This window comes from Meles meles, chromosome 10, assembly GCF_922984935.1.
Source record: "Meles meles chromosome 10, mMelMel3.1 paternal haplotype, whole genome shotgun sequence".
Taxonomy (NCBI): Eukaryota; Metazoa; Chordata; class Mammalia; order Carnivora; family Mustelidae; genus Meles; species Meles meles.
Window position 1 is genome coordinate 75,992,291 of NC_060075.1, and position 17,562 is coordinate 76,009,852.

The following is a 17,562-nucleotide window of genomic DNA, read 5'->3' on the forward strand; positions in this document are numbered from 1 at the left end:
TGTATCAGTCTCGTTCCTTTGATCACGGACCCTAACATATAAGTTTGGATAACACAAACCTTGGTGGGGGGAAGTACCATAAGGTTTACTTTTTAAAAATTGAATAAGAGTGTTTTCTCATCTTGTTTTTAAATGATGGTTACAGCTCATATGAATGCAATTTTAAGATATGGTATTATTAATTTTTATTGTAAAAACTAACTTAAATTTACATCAAATTAGGAAAAGCTTATAAAAGAATTTTCTTTAAACAGTCACCATTACACAGAATCTGACATGTGTTCTTAAAGTATTTTTTTTTAAGATTTTATTTATTTGACAGAGAGAGACACAGTGAGAAAGGGAACACAGCAGGAGGAGTGGGAGAGGGAGAAGCAGGCTCCCTGCCGAGTAAGGAGCTAGACGGGGGACTCGATCCCAGAACCCTGGGACAAGGACCTGAGCCAGAGGCAGACACCCAATGACTGAGCCACCCAGGCGCCCCTTAAAGTATTTAATTAATGTATCAATACCCCTCTACCCTAGGCGGACAGAGTAGGGATTGCTGAAAGCATGTTTGAATTGTATGCATGCTTTGGTTTCCTCTTCCATAAATTGTAGACATAAATAAATAAATAAGAATATGTCTAAGAAGATATCCAAGTCCATGGTCTGTCTGACTTACAATGGCACCTGGCTAAGAAGAAGCCATTCCAGAAAAGAAGCCCTCATTTCCTCTACCAAGAGTTTGAGGTGTCTGTTGAGATAGCCTCATTAAATGAAGAAATGGCACTTGCTGGTGCGCTCTGGCCCTTTAAGACCACAGACAGCCTGATTCACTAGGCACCATGGAAACCAGAAGAGAATACTCAGGACAGCTGGCAGCACCCAAGACACTGGCAGTTGGAAAAGGGATAGAGGACAAATGGGACTTCAAAGACAGGTGAAAAAGCAAGAAGCACTTGAAGAAGAAAAGAAAGGTTAAGATGACCTGGAGAAAAGAAAAAGAGATTCGTAAGAAGAGTAAGTGCAAAGTAACAGAATTTATTATTTCATACCCACAATGACAACAAAAGGAAGGCAAAGGGTCATTTCTGACATTTGTTGATAGGAAAAAAACTCGAAGAATCAAACTTAGGTACTCCAAAAATTGACTGTTATTAGACAAGCCACAGTATTAACTTCTAGTATCCTGAGTAAAGATGAAGGAAGCCAATTAGGATGAAAGAATTCCCCAGATTTTTTTTTTTTTTACTGACCAGTTAAATTAAAAAAAAAAAATTACCATAAAATATCACTTCTTTTTTAATTGACAAATCAAGGACAATCTGTAATTACCATTACATATATGAAAATACATTTTAATGTGATACCAAAACTAGGGTGCATGACTGTCAGCAGATTTATTCCTGTGTGCATGCGCACAGAGGTACATAAGAGCACATGTGTGATTCAGAAAAAGGGGGCTGAGAAAAAATTTAACATAAGTTGAAGGAGAAAATAATAATGCAAACATAAACAGAGTTAACTTGCTCTAGAATACGTGCTTCCTTCTCCTCATCACCAGTGTATTAGAGTTTTTTCCTACGATGTGAATGTTATTTCATTGTAAACTTTTAAACAATCTCTATAATTAGCATCTGGTTTTAACATTATCTTTTATCTCAAAGATGGTATTGTTGATAACACTGGGAGGGGATTTTGCTATTTGCTAGCATTTGACAAATAATAAGACTTTTTTCTTTTTCTTTCTTTTTTTTTTTTTTTGGTAAGAAGAAATAAAACAGTTCACCTCTTCACTGAAGAGGTATCCTGATAATGTAAACATCGTGGTAGGCTAAAACCTGGAATCATCTGGAAGAATAAATAGGGTCCATCATGACTTTCCCAGGCCACATCAGAAAGCCCAACAAAAGGGCTTTTCCAGTGGAATCTCCTCTAATGCCACAAATTCCACGTGGCAATTTCTTACATCTTCAGGAGGAGAAACAAAGACTACAGCTAAAGAAATTCCTTCTTCATAGGATGTTTCTAGTGGCCGAGCTAACAGCAAACACAGAAAAAAACGATATCGCTGACTACTATGAACAAGTGTTTCAGTCAATTTTAAAACATCACCTAGGAGAAACAGTGACAGGGTTTTTGCTGGTATATCCTACTTCTATTCTGCATATCCTTGAGAGCTCCAGCGGTACACTTTACCGAATTCTTTTAGATTATCTGAGCCATCAAAAGAGTGAAACAGAATTCTTTATCCGAGGTATGAGAATTATCGTAGTGTCCCATAACATCCCAACCAGGGTCTTCATGCAATGGCATATTTCAGTAATAAAAGTTCCAGTCATGTATCTCGATGATGTGACACAGACACAATCCGTGGAAGAGGTCATCACAGAGTTTCTCACTCAGACTCATAAACTGGCACTCCACCTTTTAAAGACGGTTAAAGTGGGTGCTAAAGGACCAGGAGATAACCTGCACCAACTTGCACCTGAACTGCTCATCCCAGAACAAATAATAAAGTACTTATACAAATCTGAAGAATTCATGGATCCAGAAACTTTCATAAACACATATAACAAACCCTTACATGTCACTTTGGATTCCGAGGTGATATGGCCTGCTCCGACTTATTTCTAGGATTGAGAGAGATGTGGTGGATGGGGTCCGATCTCTCAAGGAATTGATGCTACTTAAATAAAAGCAAGGAATTTCTAAAGTTACTCTCCTCTTGAAAAAAGAAAGGACCAGAATGCCACAATATACACAAAGGTAATATATTAATCTTCACAGAGCAAGTTGAGCTGAACTTGAAAATTAATGTTTGTTCTGATACTAAGTTCAACATGTTATTTTAATAGGTGGAGAGGTTTAATAAGTTCATAATTTTTCAAATGTTAACATCATTTTCATGAAATGGCTTAATTTTTAAAGAAAAGTGTAGATAATAAAGGGCAAATTCAGATTCTCATTCATTCTTTAAGATTTTACTAATTTATTTGACAGAGAGTGCATGCACAAGCAGGGGAATAGGAAAGGGAGAGGCAAGCTCCCCTCTAAGCAGGGATCCCAATACAGGGCTCCCAAGACCCTGGGATCATGACCTGAGCCGAAGGTAGACACCTAACCGACTGAGCCACCCAGGACCCTCATTCATTCTTTCCACAGTTAATGGTCAGCAGCCACCACATAGAATCAAATTTCAGGAAAAACCATTTTGTTCTCAGAATATAAAATCTGGGGGGAAAATACCATCATTGAGTTGCTTGAAACCTAAGTTTAGAGGAAGTATGTTTAAAAGTAAATATGATACGGTATGATCATTATTATAGTTAGCAGTATGTAGGAAAGACTTGAAGGAATAATCTCTACATGATTCCTGAATTCAGAACACAAAACCTAAACTTTGAAAACAGAAAAGTCCATATATTCCGAGCTATATAATCAAGAATTTTGAGGCTATTACAAAGCTGAAGAACACAGTAGCTTTCTGAAACAGCCAGAAAATATGTTGTCAGAAGGCACCGTATTCTTTCAATGCAAAATCATTTCTTGAGCACCCTTCACATGACAGACATTTGCCAGATGTTAGGGATATGGTAGGGTACACAGAAAATGTGATTTTTGCTCACTTGTAAAATATTTATAAATGCTCCCACATAAGATATACAGATTGGTTATTTTTTTTCAATTTACTTCCTATAAAACAATTAATGACATGCAATTTCTGTATGACCTATTTTAAGTTGTTCTCTCCCTTCTTTCACCTGGGATCAATTACCTTTTGAATTATTTAGAATAATGTAATTTGTTTAAACTATTAAATGGTATTAATATCTTGACTTCAGTGATATTTATCCAAAATTATTTCAGTATCTCATGAAACAGATTTCCTAGAAGAAACACTGTGTATCATTTTATATTTTTTAATTATTATTTGATTTTCAGTCTCTTTGGGAGAAAAAAAGCAGTCTCAGTATACAACTCAAATGTGTTACATGCAGATACTTTGTCATCACTTGCTCCATATCAAAATCAAATTTTGGGAAAGACTGCTTCTATTTTTAAATTTTGTAATATAGATTTAGAGACAGAACGCCATTTTTCACCCTGAGCTGCACTTGAAGTTCTGTTCATTTAAATTTAGTAACAGAAAGGGTACAATTTTAGATTAAACATGAAGTAATTCTTCTGGTTAAGAAAGAGTATATAGGGCGCCTGGGTGGCTCAGTGGGTTAAAGCCTCTGCCTTTCGCTCAGGTCATGATCCCAGGGTCCTGGGATCGAGCCCCGCATCGGGCTCTCTGCTCGGCAGGGAGCCTGCTTCCCTCTCACTCTCTCTGCCTGCCTCTCCGCCTACTTGTGATCTCTCTCTGTCCAATAAATAAATAAAATCTTTAAAAAAAAAAAAGAGTATATAACTTCCAAATGTTTTTATCAATTTAGCAAATATTAAATACCTCATATACATCAGCAATGTGCTACTTACTATTTACTCTGAAATGTGAAAAAGACACAGACATCCACCCATTGAGAATAAATGTTCAACAACAAAATGAGTGGAAGTAAAAGTAAATGCTTTCCAGGCCCCCCCCAAAAAAAAAAAAAAAAAAAGCCATAGAGAAAAGACTTGAAGAAATAAGCCTTGATCTAGGCTTGTGGATGTGAAAAGAGGCTGCGGAGGGCAGATGACCATATTTAAGAGAACAGAGAACAAGCAGAAACAGGAAGAAGAAAATGAACCATAAATGTTCATTGAATCAGATAGAATCCCTTTAGCAAGGTAAATTTTGTTGTTTTGGAAGAGTATTTTCCAAAGTTAGCAAATGAAGAGAAGTACAGTCTACAAATAAAATTGTACATTTATCTATATAAGGGCACCTGGGTGGCTCAGTGCATTAAGGCTCTGCCTTCAGCTCGGGTCATAATCTCGGGGTCCTGGGATCGAGCCCCACATCGGGCTCTCTGTTCAGCGGGGAGCCTGCTTCCTCCTCTCTCTCTCTGCCTGCCTCTCTGCTTACTCGTGATCTCTCTCTGTCAAAATAAATAAATAAATCTTTAAAAAAAAAAAAAAGTACTGCATATTTTCCAAAAATGGCCATGGTAATATATTGCATCCCACATGCTCTTCTTACAATGTGGCCTTAATACTCCTACATGTCATGGTGGCTTCTAAATGCCCTCCCCTTGAAATCAAGCAGAACTTTGTAATTGCCTTAACCAAGAGAGTACAACAGAAGTGATCCCATGTGACCCTTCCAAGTCTAGGTCATAACATATGATCATTTCAATGCTAGTTCTTGGAACCTAAAAATACGCTGTGATCTAATGGTTTTCCAGAGGACATCCCCAGCAGAGGTCTCAGCCAACAGCCAGGTTCACCACTAGACATGTGAGTGGGTGAAACTTCAGGTGATTCCAGACTTTAGTCATCTAGTCAACCCTAGATTTCAAGCCAGACCAACCAACACTCTGTGGAGTAGCAAAGATGGTGTGTTCCCACTGAGCCCTGTCCAAATTGCAGATCTGTGAATGAGATAAATGACTGTCATGGATTTAAGCTCCTGTGTTTTGGGTGAATGATTATGTAACAATCTGGAACAATAATATGCATGTAATAGGAATAACTTTATATGTATATATATAAAGTTATTATATAATATATATAAAGTTATTATATATATTTATTATATAAAGTTTTATATGTACACACATACATATATATGTGTGCATATAATTTCATATCATTTAGTTTTCATTCATCTATGCCACTAATATTTACTAAATATCTACGGGTAAATATTTACTAGGGGGCCAAGCACTATGCTTGTCACTGGGCATACAAGTAGCAGTAGAAAGGTATGTATCTTCCTAGCATAGACCCAGCACACTGCTTATGATCCATCTTTTATTGGTCTATAATACTTTCAGATATGAAAAGTACTGATGGAAAATTAATTCACTAAGCCAAAGAAAAACATTAAAAAGCAGAATCATTTTTGGAGGAAGATATAGAAAAGATCTCAATGCTAATATTACTGATTTACACAGTATACTGTTAATTTACATTTGAAGGATTCTTGAAGTGTCCATTATGAAAATAACTGGAAGAGAAGCTCAAAGAGACTCTAAATAAATTAAACTACTTATATAGTTATTTATCTATTTTAGTGAGCACAGGAGAATGAGTTTATTCAAATAATGAAAGTTACCCTTCCTAAAAGTCATGTTGGGCGGGTTTGTACTTATTTTTCAGATACACCACCACTGCTGAAAACATTTTGTGACTTTTATGACAGATGAATGAAGAAGATTTATAAATCAAAAGGAGTTTAAATATTTTGGCCACATCTAGTTTTTTGATTCCCAGATAATATATATTCCAACTTGATTGGTGACCTTGATATTCAGTCTTCATTCATAAAAACATCTGTTTTTATTTTTTTTTAATATTGCAGTCACTCTCAAAGGAGTATCTGCTGTCATCAAACATATTAAAAGAATGTGACACTGTCTCTAAGGGGAACAGAAATGTGTTTTCAGTAGTGGTTGCATTATTGAGGTTCCTATAAAGCTCATTAATATACCTTTAAAAGGGAAGACACGTGGTATATGTTTAGGTATATTTGATAAAATACAGAAATATAATATATAGACCTTACAAGCATAATTTAATTTGATTAAGTAAAAAACTGTGACTTCTTAAACCTTAGGAAGACTCATAAGGTAATTCTCAACCCAATGAGAGTTATAGTTTGCTTACAGTAAAACTTCCCATTAAGCTAGAGTATAGACATTAACCCAAGCAGAAAATGAGCATTTTAATACTGAACATGTAACATTCAATGCTTGAACATGGAACATACAACATATACAAATCCAATGAATGTGTAACATTTAAACAGGTGAGGCCGGCGCCATGCTAATTCTTTTATTTCGATTTGGATATCTTCACAGTAGACTGACATGCCAAGGCTCTTCTGTTCATTTCAGAGTAACCAAGGGCTTTCAGGAAGGTTATAGTTTTCATGAAGGTTAACTAAAATAATGTTATCTGGAGGGAAAAATCCTCCCAGGGTGAATTTAAAATCTTTACTGTCTTCATTTTAATTAAAGAGGCATCTGGATTCCTTCATGGAGAATTACTGCTTAATACAAATAGATTTTTACATTCAGTGACTTTATCACAACTTTAGCGATATAAAACCACATTTCAATTCAGTTAAACCTATCTCTAGCAGTAGAATTCCCTCAGCTTCCATGAGGAAGTGGGAATGAGACAGCCTATCACCAACTTTGAGACTATTTCATACTGTAGAAAATGATTTAATGTAGAATTAGAGTTCTCCCCCTTGTGGTCAATTATGTAAATTTCCAGATTACCTGCTGATAGGACCTACACACAGTAAACACAGTGCATAGTTTTTAAGAGAATAGAAAGAGAACCCCCAAAGGTACTTTTCAAATGTCTGCTCTAATCTTCCTGTTTGGCAGATAAAGATTCTGAGACCCAAAGACCTGAAATATTTTTGCCAACAGTGAAAGCAAGAATTGATAACAGAATTGCCACCTATTTTACATAATTAGTTGTGGTCATGGGTAAGGGTTCTGGATATAATTCTGAGTGGTCTCTTCACTGTGGCACCATATCCCTCCCGTGCTCCAGCCCTAGATCAGTGCCTCCTCCTGATGTCTCCCTGCATTTCCACAGGCATCTCCCTAGGCTTGAGAGAATGCACCTGTATCAGTTGACACTCTTCCTTCCATCTGCTCCCTGACCTGCACTCCCTGGTGCTAGAAAACAGACCACTCTTCACCCAGTTGCCAAGTCAGAAATCTGAATATTGCCCAAGTTTCCCTTCTTCCTTGCTATCACTGACAGCCAATTGGTCCAAGCCCCACCCATTTTCTGCAGACAGGATTTCTAGTTGTCTGGCTTTGTTTTTGTGCTCTCTTTAGGGATCTCCCTCACTCCAATCTCCTCTTCCTCCTGCTAATCTATATGGTATTTCTATCAGTGTTAAAAGTACTGTAGCACAGGAGTTAAGAGCCCCGCCTCTGGGGACCCCTGGGTGGTGCAGGGAATTAAGCTGCTGACTACTGGTTTCCACTCAGGTCTTGATCTCAGGGTCTTGAGATCAATCCCAGTCCTGGGCTCTGTGTGCTCTGCTGGAGCCCACTTGGGACTCTCTCTCCTCTCCCTTTGCAACCTCCTTCACTTGCTCTCTCTCTCAAATAAATAAATCTTTAATTTAAAAAGAGAGTCATCTCTGGTATCCAACTGCTATGTTGAAACCTGGCTCAAGAACCTGGAGATCCATATTTCATTTCTTCACCTCTCAACACCTCAGACTCCTCACCTACAAAGGGAGTGTGAAAACAGTATCTACGTTATAAGATTGACTAAGGGTGTGCTGCATGAAATAATGGTATAATAATAAATGTCATTATAATAAAACTCAATAAATGTCATTCCTCCCATCAAAATTCTTTAATGGCTTCCATTCCACCTCCAGGATAAAAAAAAACAAAAATCTATCATGATCTGCAAAGCTTTGATTCCCAATATTCCTCCTCTCTGTCTCTATTCTCTTTCTCACTTCTCTTACCAAACTTCTGCTTATCAATCAAATTCTATTTCCTCTTTGCAGCCTGGCAAACTCGAGAAACCCACACTGTACATGGTACTCAACCACATTCTAGCAATTCTCCTGTCGCAGGGCTGTTGTCTATTTTCACACTCTTCTCCGCATCAGCGACTTGTAAGCTATTACCCTGAGATTTTGGGGTATTCAGATATTTAATGTATCATTTTTAAAAAGAGGCTATTAAAATATCTGTAAGAATTTTCCCATAAAGTTAACTTTACTTTCACCAAAACAATTGTGAAATGTCAATATATTAAAATGTTCCTATGTAACTGATCGGGTTTTGTCATTGTCCAGGAAGCTCTTTAAAATAGCAAGTGAAAAATATAATAGTTGTACCTTATCTGAAGTTTTCAGTTTTACCCACATATTAATTTCTTCCACTTTAATTTGGAAGGATACTAAGAATACCTTCTGGAAGTGATTCAGCAGAACTTTAGTATTTATGTATTACTATTCACTGAGCCAAGTATAGGAACTCATTCCAAATTCACTGGATTAAAAATAAAAATCCCCTTTCCTATTGGAGCATCTGAGCAAGCTACTAGTAAAGTATACAACCTTTATTCCATATTTTAAAGATGTTTTCTTTAAATCTTTTTTTTACCTGCCACACCTACCTGTTCTTTGAGAGATATGTGCTCAATAAGACTAATATTATGTATCTTTTCTTAGGTTATTATAAAAGTGAAAATTTGTTTCCATTTTAATTTGCACTTCACAGTTCTAATCTCGTTCTAAAATACTAAGCCATTTTTAAAAATACTATTTATAAAAGAGTACATTAAATGTAAAGCCTTGATCTATTGAGGAAGAAATAAATGTCTGAATACCAAACACATTTACATTTTACCAAAATGCGTTCCACTGTAATGACCTCCTGAGGGATCTCTCTCACTCATATCTCACCTTCCTCCTCTCTCTATTGTTTTTACTAAACTCGGTTTATACTAGACTTCGCTTTTTGAAAAGACAAATAATAAACTACTCTACAACAAGGTTTATTTTATCATAGATAAAACTACACACCTTGTAGTATTTTGATTCATCAATTCCTCACTTTCTGTCCTCTATAGAGACAATTCTTGAGCACATACTCTGTTCCAGTCAAAATCAAAATGACAAAATGAAAAGACCACGGAAGTGAGATGACTGACTTGTTATGTACTCCATTACCAATTCATTATGTAGCCCAAAGCAAGTAATTTTTTTCTTTTGGAGTCTCCATTCATCCACATCATAGAACCTCTGAGCATTATAAAGCCCACAAAGCTCTTGAACTATATCCAAAAATGTGTCTCAAAAGAATGACTTGTTGTCTTAGAATCAGGCAGGAGGATAGGATTCAGATGTATGTATTAAAATGTTGAGAGGCACCTGGGTGGGTCAGTAGGTTGGGTGTCTGTCTTCGGCTCAGGTCATAATTCCAGGGTTCTGGGATTAAGCCCCACATCGGGCTCTCTGCTCAGTGGAGAGCCTGCTTCTCTCTCTCCCTATGCCTGCCACTCTGCCTACTTGTGCGCGCTCTCTCTCTCTCTCTCTCTCCCCCTACCAAATACATAAATAAAATCTTTTAAAAAAATAAAATGTTGAAGCCTGATGTCTAAATGAATGAATGTCTGAATTCACCCACCCTATCTGTGGGCAATACCAATATTTTCCTTTAAAAAGTCCGCCCTGGATGCATTCATTTTAGTGCAAAGATGAATGGGAAACTGAAAAGCCAGAAATCTGTATATTAGATTATGACATCTAAATAGCATGTTTGGTAGCCCTTTAAAGGCAGGGGAAACAGAGAAGAGAGGGACATTTTTCTTTAAGGCTGATGGGGAGCTGTTGACAATTTTAAGTAGGGCATAATCAGACTGGTTTGGCTACTGAGTGGAGAATGGACTGGCCGGGACATGTTGGTGCAGATAGGCTCCTTAGGAAGTTGTTACAAGTCTCCTGACAAGGTATGATAATGGATAGAACCAGATTAAAGACTGCAGAAATGGATCTAAGGGGACTGATTTGAAAGATAATCAGGAGGTAAATAAACATAGGTTCTGAAGGAGAGAAAAGTGTCAAATATTTTAAATTTCTAGTTTTTACAACAAGAGGTTACCATTCCTGAGGTAGGGAATATATAAGGAGTATAGAGTTTGTAAAGGAAACTGGGCTTTTAATTACTGGCATATGATAGCTGCATCAGTTTCGAATAATTTTTTATACTTCTGTCACTAATATCTTTTGATGAGATGGAGAGAACATGCATCATATTAAATCTCATACTTTGTTGAAGTGGCTAAGTACTAATATGCATTTTCTGATATAAGTAAGTAACTTCCAAGAAAGTCAAAACACTTTGTTAAGTTAAAATAAATTAAGCTAAAGAAGAAATTGTCCCAACAAGAGTCGAGTCTGATACTCACCATCACAGCTACCCTTAATATTGTATCTGCATTCAGTGAAGCCAAATATAAAATCAGTAGCACTTACTGAGCTCCATTCCTTCCCTTAGTCAAATAAAAGTCATTCAAAACATTACTAATTGTTATTGATTGCCACATACATTTATTGAAGGCCATGCCGTTGTCATTTATTGATTCATAGTCATATGTTAAGGGCACAAACACATAAAAGCCTCCATAGGTTCTTTCCCAAATTAATTGATATAGTATTTATTTCATTTGCAAGAAAAATTGAGGTTAAAATGTGTCCTTTGGCATTCTATGAAAATGTTTTGCCCTCTGTTTCTCTCAAATGGTTGTAGGACAACGTGACACACACCAAATTTTATTCTCTCTCTGAATTCAATCATTCAGCAAGTGTGAACTGAAAAACTGTGTCAAACACTTTATCAGGCATGGGGGTTTGGAGGTATAAGGCAATCATGAGCAAATCAGCATAATTTCTACCTTAAAGAGTATGCAGCCTCTATCTCCCTCTACCCTAGACACACAAAAAATTAAACAGTTATAACTACAGTAATTATATTAATATATAATAATATATATTTATAATTACTGTTATCATCTTGGCAATGGTTTCTTAACTTTCCCTAGTGTAGAGGATTAGGGGATGCCTCTGAAGGAAGAAAGATACAAGGATTTCTGGAAATTGCATAGAACTGAGCCAAATAAAAGGCAGGGAGTAGGAGGGGAGTGTTCCTGGTGGAGGATATATTTATGTACACTTGATCAGAGGGATGTGCTAACACCCAAAGACAAGAAGAACCATACTGTGCTGAGAGATGTGAGAGAATATCAATAAGCCAGGACCTGAAATACAAATGGAATCATGAGACATGAGATTGGATAGCTAGGCATGGGACCAGATTACGTGGACACTTAGAGCTACATAAGTACCATGACTTCATCTCAAGTGAAATGGGACACAGTTTTAATCAGAGAAATGCCATGATTAGCTATGCACTATAGAAGAAAAAGTAGATCGAATGACAAAAAGATCATTGGTGATTTGGAGAGACTGACCTGTGTGATATAATGGAGACAGAGCAGGATATAGTAGGCTAAGGAGTGAGGGCTGAGTGAGGAAAGAGAACACAGTATAAACACTTTGAATTGGGAGAAGAGATGAGAAGTATACTTGGTAACAAGACCGGATAGACACACCAGTTAGGAAGTTATTACAATAATCAGGGAACGAGATGATAGGATGTCCATACAAAGATAATGACCAGAATAGGCATGTGCCGTTCCTGAAGACTGGCAATACTGGAAGAACAGTAGCTTGGGGATGTGCAGGGAGTAAGAGGTAGTTTTCCGTTTTGAACATGAGGAATCTGAGGTCTCTTCAAAGCATGAATGTGAAACCATCCAGTAGAGTTTTGGATATATTCTCTGAAGCATTGGAGATGGGTCTGGTAGAGATAGAGACTGTGCATCATCAGAGATGATGACTGAGGATTCAGGAGTAATCCTATCACCCAGCACAGGACAATAGTGAAGAGAGAAGACAGTCTACTACCCTGAGGGATGCTTTGAGAAGAACAGGGGCCCTCAAAGCAGTCAAAGAAGACATTATTTAAATTGCCCAGAAGCAGAGAGGGAGAAGCAGATCAGGCAGTGACATGAAAGCCAAAGGAAAAGAACATTTTTTAATTTTTTAAATTTTTTTAAAGATTTTTATTTATTTATTCGACAGAGATCACAAGTAGGCAGAGAGGCAGGCAGAGAGAAAGGAGGAAGCAGGCTCCCTGCTGAGCAGAGAGCCCCATGTGGGGCTCAATCCCAGGACTCTGGGATCATGACCTGAGCCCAAGGCAGAGGCTTTAACCCACTGAGCCACCCAGGTGCCCCAAGAACATTTTTTAAAAAGATTTTATTTATTTATTTGACAGAGATCACAAGTAGGCAGAGAGGCAGGCAGAGAGAGAGGAGGAAGCAGGCTCCCCGCGGAGCAGAGAGCCCGATGTGGGGCTTGATCCCAGGACCCTGGGATCATGACCTGAGCCGAAGGGAGAGGCTTTAGCCCACTGAGCCACCCAGGTGCCCCAGAGCATTTGTTTTAAAAGAGAGTACTCAACAGTATCAATTGTTGTCTCAAAGTCAGGTAAGAAAAAGAATAAAAAGTAGACCGAATGACAAAAAGATCATTGGTGACTTGGGTAGAGTGACCTATGTAAGATACTGGAGAAAGAAGCAGGATACAATAGATTGAGAAGTGAGGGCTGAGTGAGGAAAGAGAACATAGTATAAACAACATTTCAACATGCTCTGCTGTTGAGTTAGTTGTTAGTAAATTTGCAGTCTGTTTGGGAATGCAAAGGGCCCTCTGGAGATGTTAGAATTTTTACTAAGAGGAAGACCAGTAGTTTATTCTGATTTCAAGAAAGGAATTTGTCCTCTTATGTGAGATTAACATCCAATGACAGCCCAAGGGGAAAAGAGTTTTACCCAGTTTTGAATGGCAAAGATTTGGTCTTAGACTTGAAAGGTCCTCAAGTGACAATATGTACCGTTCTGGAAAAGAATGATTGCTCAATAAACATTTGTTTAGATAAATGCACTAATCTCTGGGAGAAACCTAGCTTTGCAGAAAGTGACTTTAGAATATCCATGAGCTCTGGGGCACCTGGGTGGCTCAGCTGGCTGAGTGGCTGGCTCTTGATTTCTGCTCAGGTCATGATCTCAGGGTCCTGGGATGGAGCCCTGCATCAGGCTCCAACCTCAGTGGGGAGTCTTCTTCAAGAGTCTCTCTCCCTCTCTCCCTAAAATAAAGAAATCTTAAAAAAAAAAAAAGATTTATTTATTTATTTGACAGAGAGAGAGAGAGCAGAAGTAGGCAGAGAGGCAGGCAGAGGGGGAAGGAGAAGCAGACTTCCTGTTAAGCAGAGAGGCTGACGCGGGGCTCAATCCCAGGACCCTGAGCTGATCATGACCTGAGCTGAAGGTTTACTCTTAACCATCTGACTCAGAGCCACCCAAATCTTTAAAAGAATATCTAGGAACTCGGATGCTATACCTCAAACTTTGGGTTATTCCATTGGTATTTCCCCATGATCAAACTTTTATAGTTCATTGCAAATTATGCTGTTTCCTTTATCTACTTTATGGATCAACCCCATCACATTTGTAAATTTCGCTCTGGCCGTTATCCAGACTGCTTCCTCCTTTGCCCAGTCAGGGCACGCTAGGAAATTGCAAATTGGAATCAAATCTCAATTTTCCAAAGTAATGATTTTAAAGAGCAATAATGCATAATCCAAAATGATGGTGAATTCATGAACCACTTATCTCTGTAATGTATATTCATTAAATTTGACTATAAATACATCTTATATGTCATTCATACTAAAATGATAAAGCATTTCAACTGAAATGGCTCAAGAGAACTTGCAAGCTTTTCTAGTTCCTCTAGTCCTGCCTCCTACTACAGCCTGTTGTTTCTATCACCTTTCATGTTTAGGTGACTCATTAAAATAAACTAACATACCATTTTTTTTTTAGGTTGGAGAGATAATCAAGTAGCAGCATTTCCTTATTGTTGCCATCATTCTTTTTTTGTTGTTGTTTAAGATTTTATTTATTTATTTGGCAGAGAGGTGGGCAGGGAGGGAGGGAGCAGGCTCCCCACTGAGCAGAGAGCTCTATGCAGGGCTTGATCCCAGGACCTGAGATCACAACCTGAGCGGCTTAACCCACTGAGCCAGCCAGGTGCCCAGTTGCCATCATTCTATATAGCTATATTTCTCTGTCTCTGTCTCTCTGAAAAGTTTCACTCACAAAAGTAAAGAGACTAGCATAATGAACCTGGATATCCATCACCTAACCTATAACAAAGATTAGCATCTTTTTAAAGTTTGCTCTTTGTTAAGTAACATGACTATGATCTCTCTGAGATATTACAGATCAAGAAAAGGATACAAGTATGAAACCAGAGGCATTTCAGACATTGTCTACTGCAGCCTTGTCCCTTGGACAAGTTGAGGCTCAAAGCACAGCACTGAATGATGTTTAGGCAAGAACTAGACATCATCCATGTCTTGCTTATCCCCTCAGATGAAATCAAGACTACATCTCTACTGCCTCATTCTTGGTACAGAATATCTCCAAAAATCCACATGTTACTAAATCCTATTTTTTACCATCTTACAGTACACAAACTGTAAGCAAGAACTTGAAGTGTTTTAAAGTCTGGCATATTAGGCACATGATTATTGGGTTTTTTGTAGGGCTAAACAGCTGACTGATGGGTTGTAAGAAGCAAAGAAAGTTCTCACCTTGGTTGTTTTTCAACGAGGACATCATCCATGAATGTGCTCCATATTTATCTTTTTTATGAGATGATTTCAGGAATTCCTGTATTCCTTTCACTACACACAAGGGGAGGTAATTACCAGTTTGACATTTTCACTTTTGATCTTTTTGCACAAGCAGCAAATGTTTTTGGATACTGAAAGATGTTTAGGGCTTTCAGATAATATTAAGTGGAAATGAGTGTAATGTTTTCCTGAAGAGTCCTTTTGCCTGTGAAAACTGCTTTGTGGGATCATACTTCTGAGGGCCACTAACTCGTGTCTGCTGCTAAAGATGTTGGCTCAGGGTAGTGTACCATGTCAGAGATATTAGAAACCCATAGCTTCTAGGCAGGCACACTCTACTAACAGAACTGCCATTTCTCCCTCAAAAAAATTGAAAAATCCAGAATACACCAGTTGTCTCTACACCTTAAAGAACTGGAGAATCAACAACAAATCAAACCAACTCCACATGCAAGAAGGGAAATAATCAAGATTAGAGCAGAGATCAATGAGGTAGAAACCAGAGATACAGTAGAACGTATCAATGAAACTAGAAGCTGGTTTTTTGAAAGAATCAATAAGATCGATAAACCATTGGCCACACTAATCCAAAAGAAAAGAGAGAAAGCCCAAATTAATAAAATTATGAATGAAAAGGGAGAGATCACAACTAACACCAAGGAAATAGAAACAATCATCAGAAATTATTACCAACAGTTATATGCCAATAAGCTAAGCAACCTAGATGAAATGGATGCATTCCTGGAAAACTACAAACTCCCAAAATTGAACCAGGAAGAAATAGACAACCTGAATAGACCGATATCTAGTAACGAGATTGAAGCAGTGATCAAAAACCTCCCAAAAAACAAGAGCCCAGGACCTGACGGATTCCCTGGGGAATTCTACCAAACTTTCAAAGCAGAAATAACACCAATTCTCCTGATGCTGTTCCAAAAAATTGAAGCAGAAGGAAAACTTCCAGACTCTTTTTATGAAGCCAGCATTACCCTGATCCCCAAACCAGGCAAAGACCCTACCAAAAAGGAGAATTTCAGACCAATATCACTGATGAATATGGATGCAAAGATTCTCAACAAGATCCTAGCAAACAGGATCCAGCAGCACATTAAAAAGATTATCCACCATGACCAGGTGGGATTCATCCCTGGGTTGCAAGGTTCGTTCAACATTCGCAAATCAATCAATGTGATAGAACAAATCAATAAAAGAAGAGAGAAGAACCACATGGTCCTCTCAATTGATGCAGAAAAAGCATTCGACAAAATCCAGCATCCGTTCCTGATGAAAACGCTTCAAAGTATAGGGATAGAGGGAACATTCCTGAACTTCATAAAATCTATCTATGAAAGACCCACAGCAAATATCATCCTCAATGGGAAAAAGCTTGCAACCTTCCCGTTGAGATCAGGAACACAACAAGGATGCCCACTCTCACCACTCTTGTTCAACATAGTATTAGAAGTTCTAGCAATGGCAATCAGACAACAAAGAGAAATAAAAGGTATCCAAATTGGCAAGGAAGAAGTCAAACTCTCTCTCTTCGCAGATGACATGATTCTTTATATGGAAAACCCCAAAGACTCCACCCCCAAACATCTAGAACTCATACAGCAATTCAGTAACGTGGCAGGATACAAAGTCAATGTACAGAAATCAGTGGCTTTCTTATACACTAACAATGAAAATACAGAAAGGGAAATTAGAGAATCGATTCCATTTACTATAGCACCAAGAACCATAAGATACCTGGGAATAAACCTAACCAAAGAGGTAAAGGACCTGTACTCGAGGAACTACAGAACACTCATGAAAGAAACTGAAGAAGACACAAAAAGATGGAAGACTGTTCCATGCTCTTGGATTGGAAGAATAAACATTGTTAAAATGTCTATACTGCCTAGAGCAATCTATACTTTTAATGCCATTCCGATCAAAATTCCACCGATATTTTTCAAAGAGCTGGAGCAAATAATCCTAAAATTTGTATGGAATCAGAAGAGACCCCGAATTGCTAAGGAAATGTTGAAAAACAAAAACAAAACTGGCGGCATCACGTTACCTGATTTCAAGCTTTACTATAAAGCTGTGATCACCAAGACAGCATGGTACTGGCATAAAAACAGACACATAGACCAGTGTAACAGAGTGGAGAGCCCAGATATGG

General features: G+C 37.8%; 2 protein-coding genes across 2 annotated transcripts in view; one reads left to right on the forward strand and one right to left on the reverse strand.

Annotated features, from left to right (window-relative positions):
• Positions 1 to 17,562, reverse strand: part of ZNF804B (zinc finger protein 804B) — a 542,683-nt gene that overhangs the window by 502,895 nt on the left and 22,226 nt on the right. The window lies entirely within an intron of this gene.
• TEX47 (testis expressed 47) lies at positions 1,858 to 2,619 on the forward strand. The gene has a single exon (XM_046020823.1). The coding sequence runs from the start codon at positions 1,858 to 1,860 to the stop codon at positions 2,617 to 2,619; it is 762 nt and encodes a 253-aa protein (XP_045876779.1).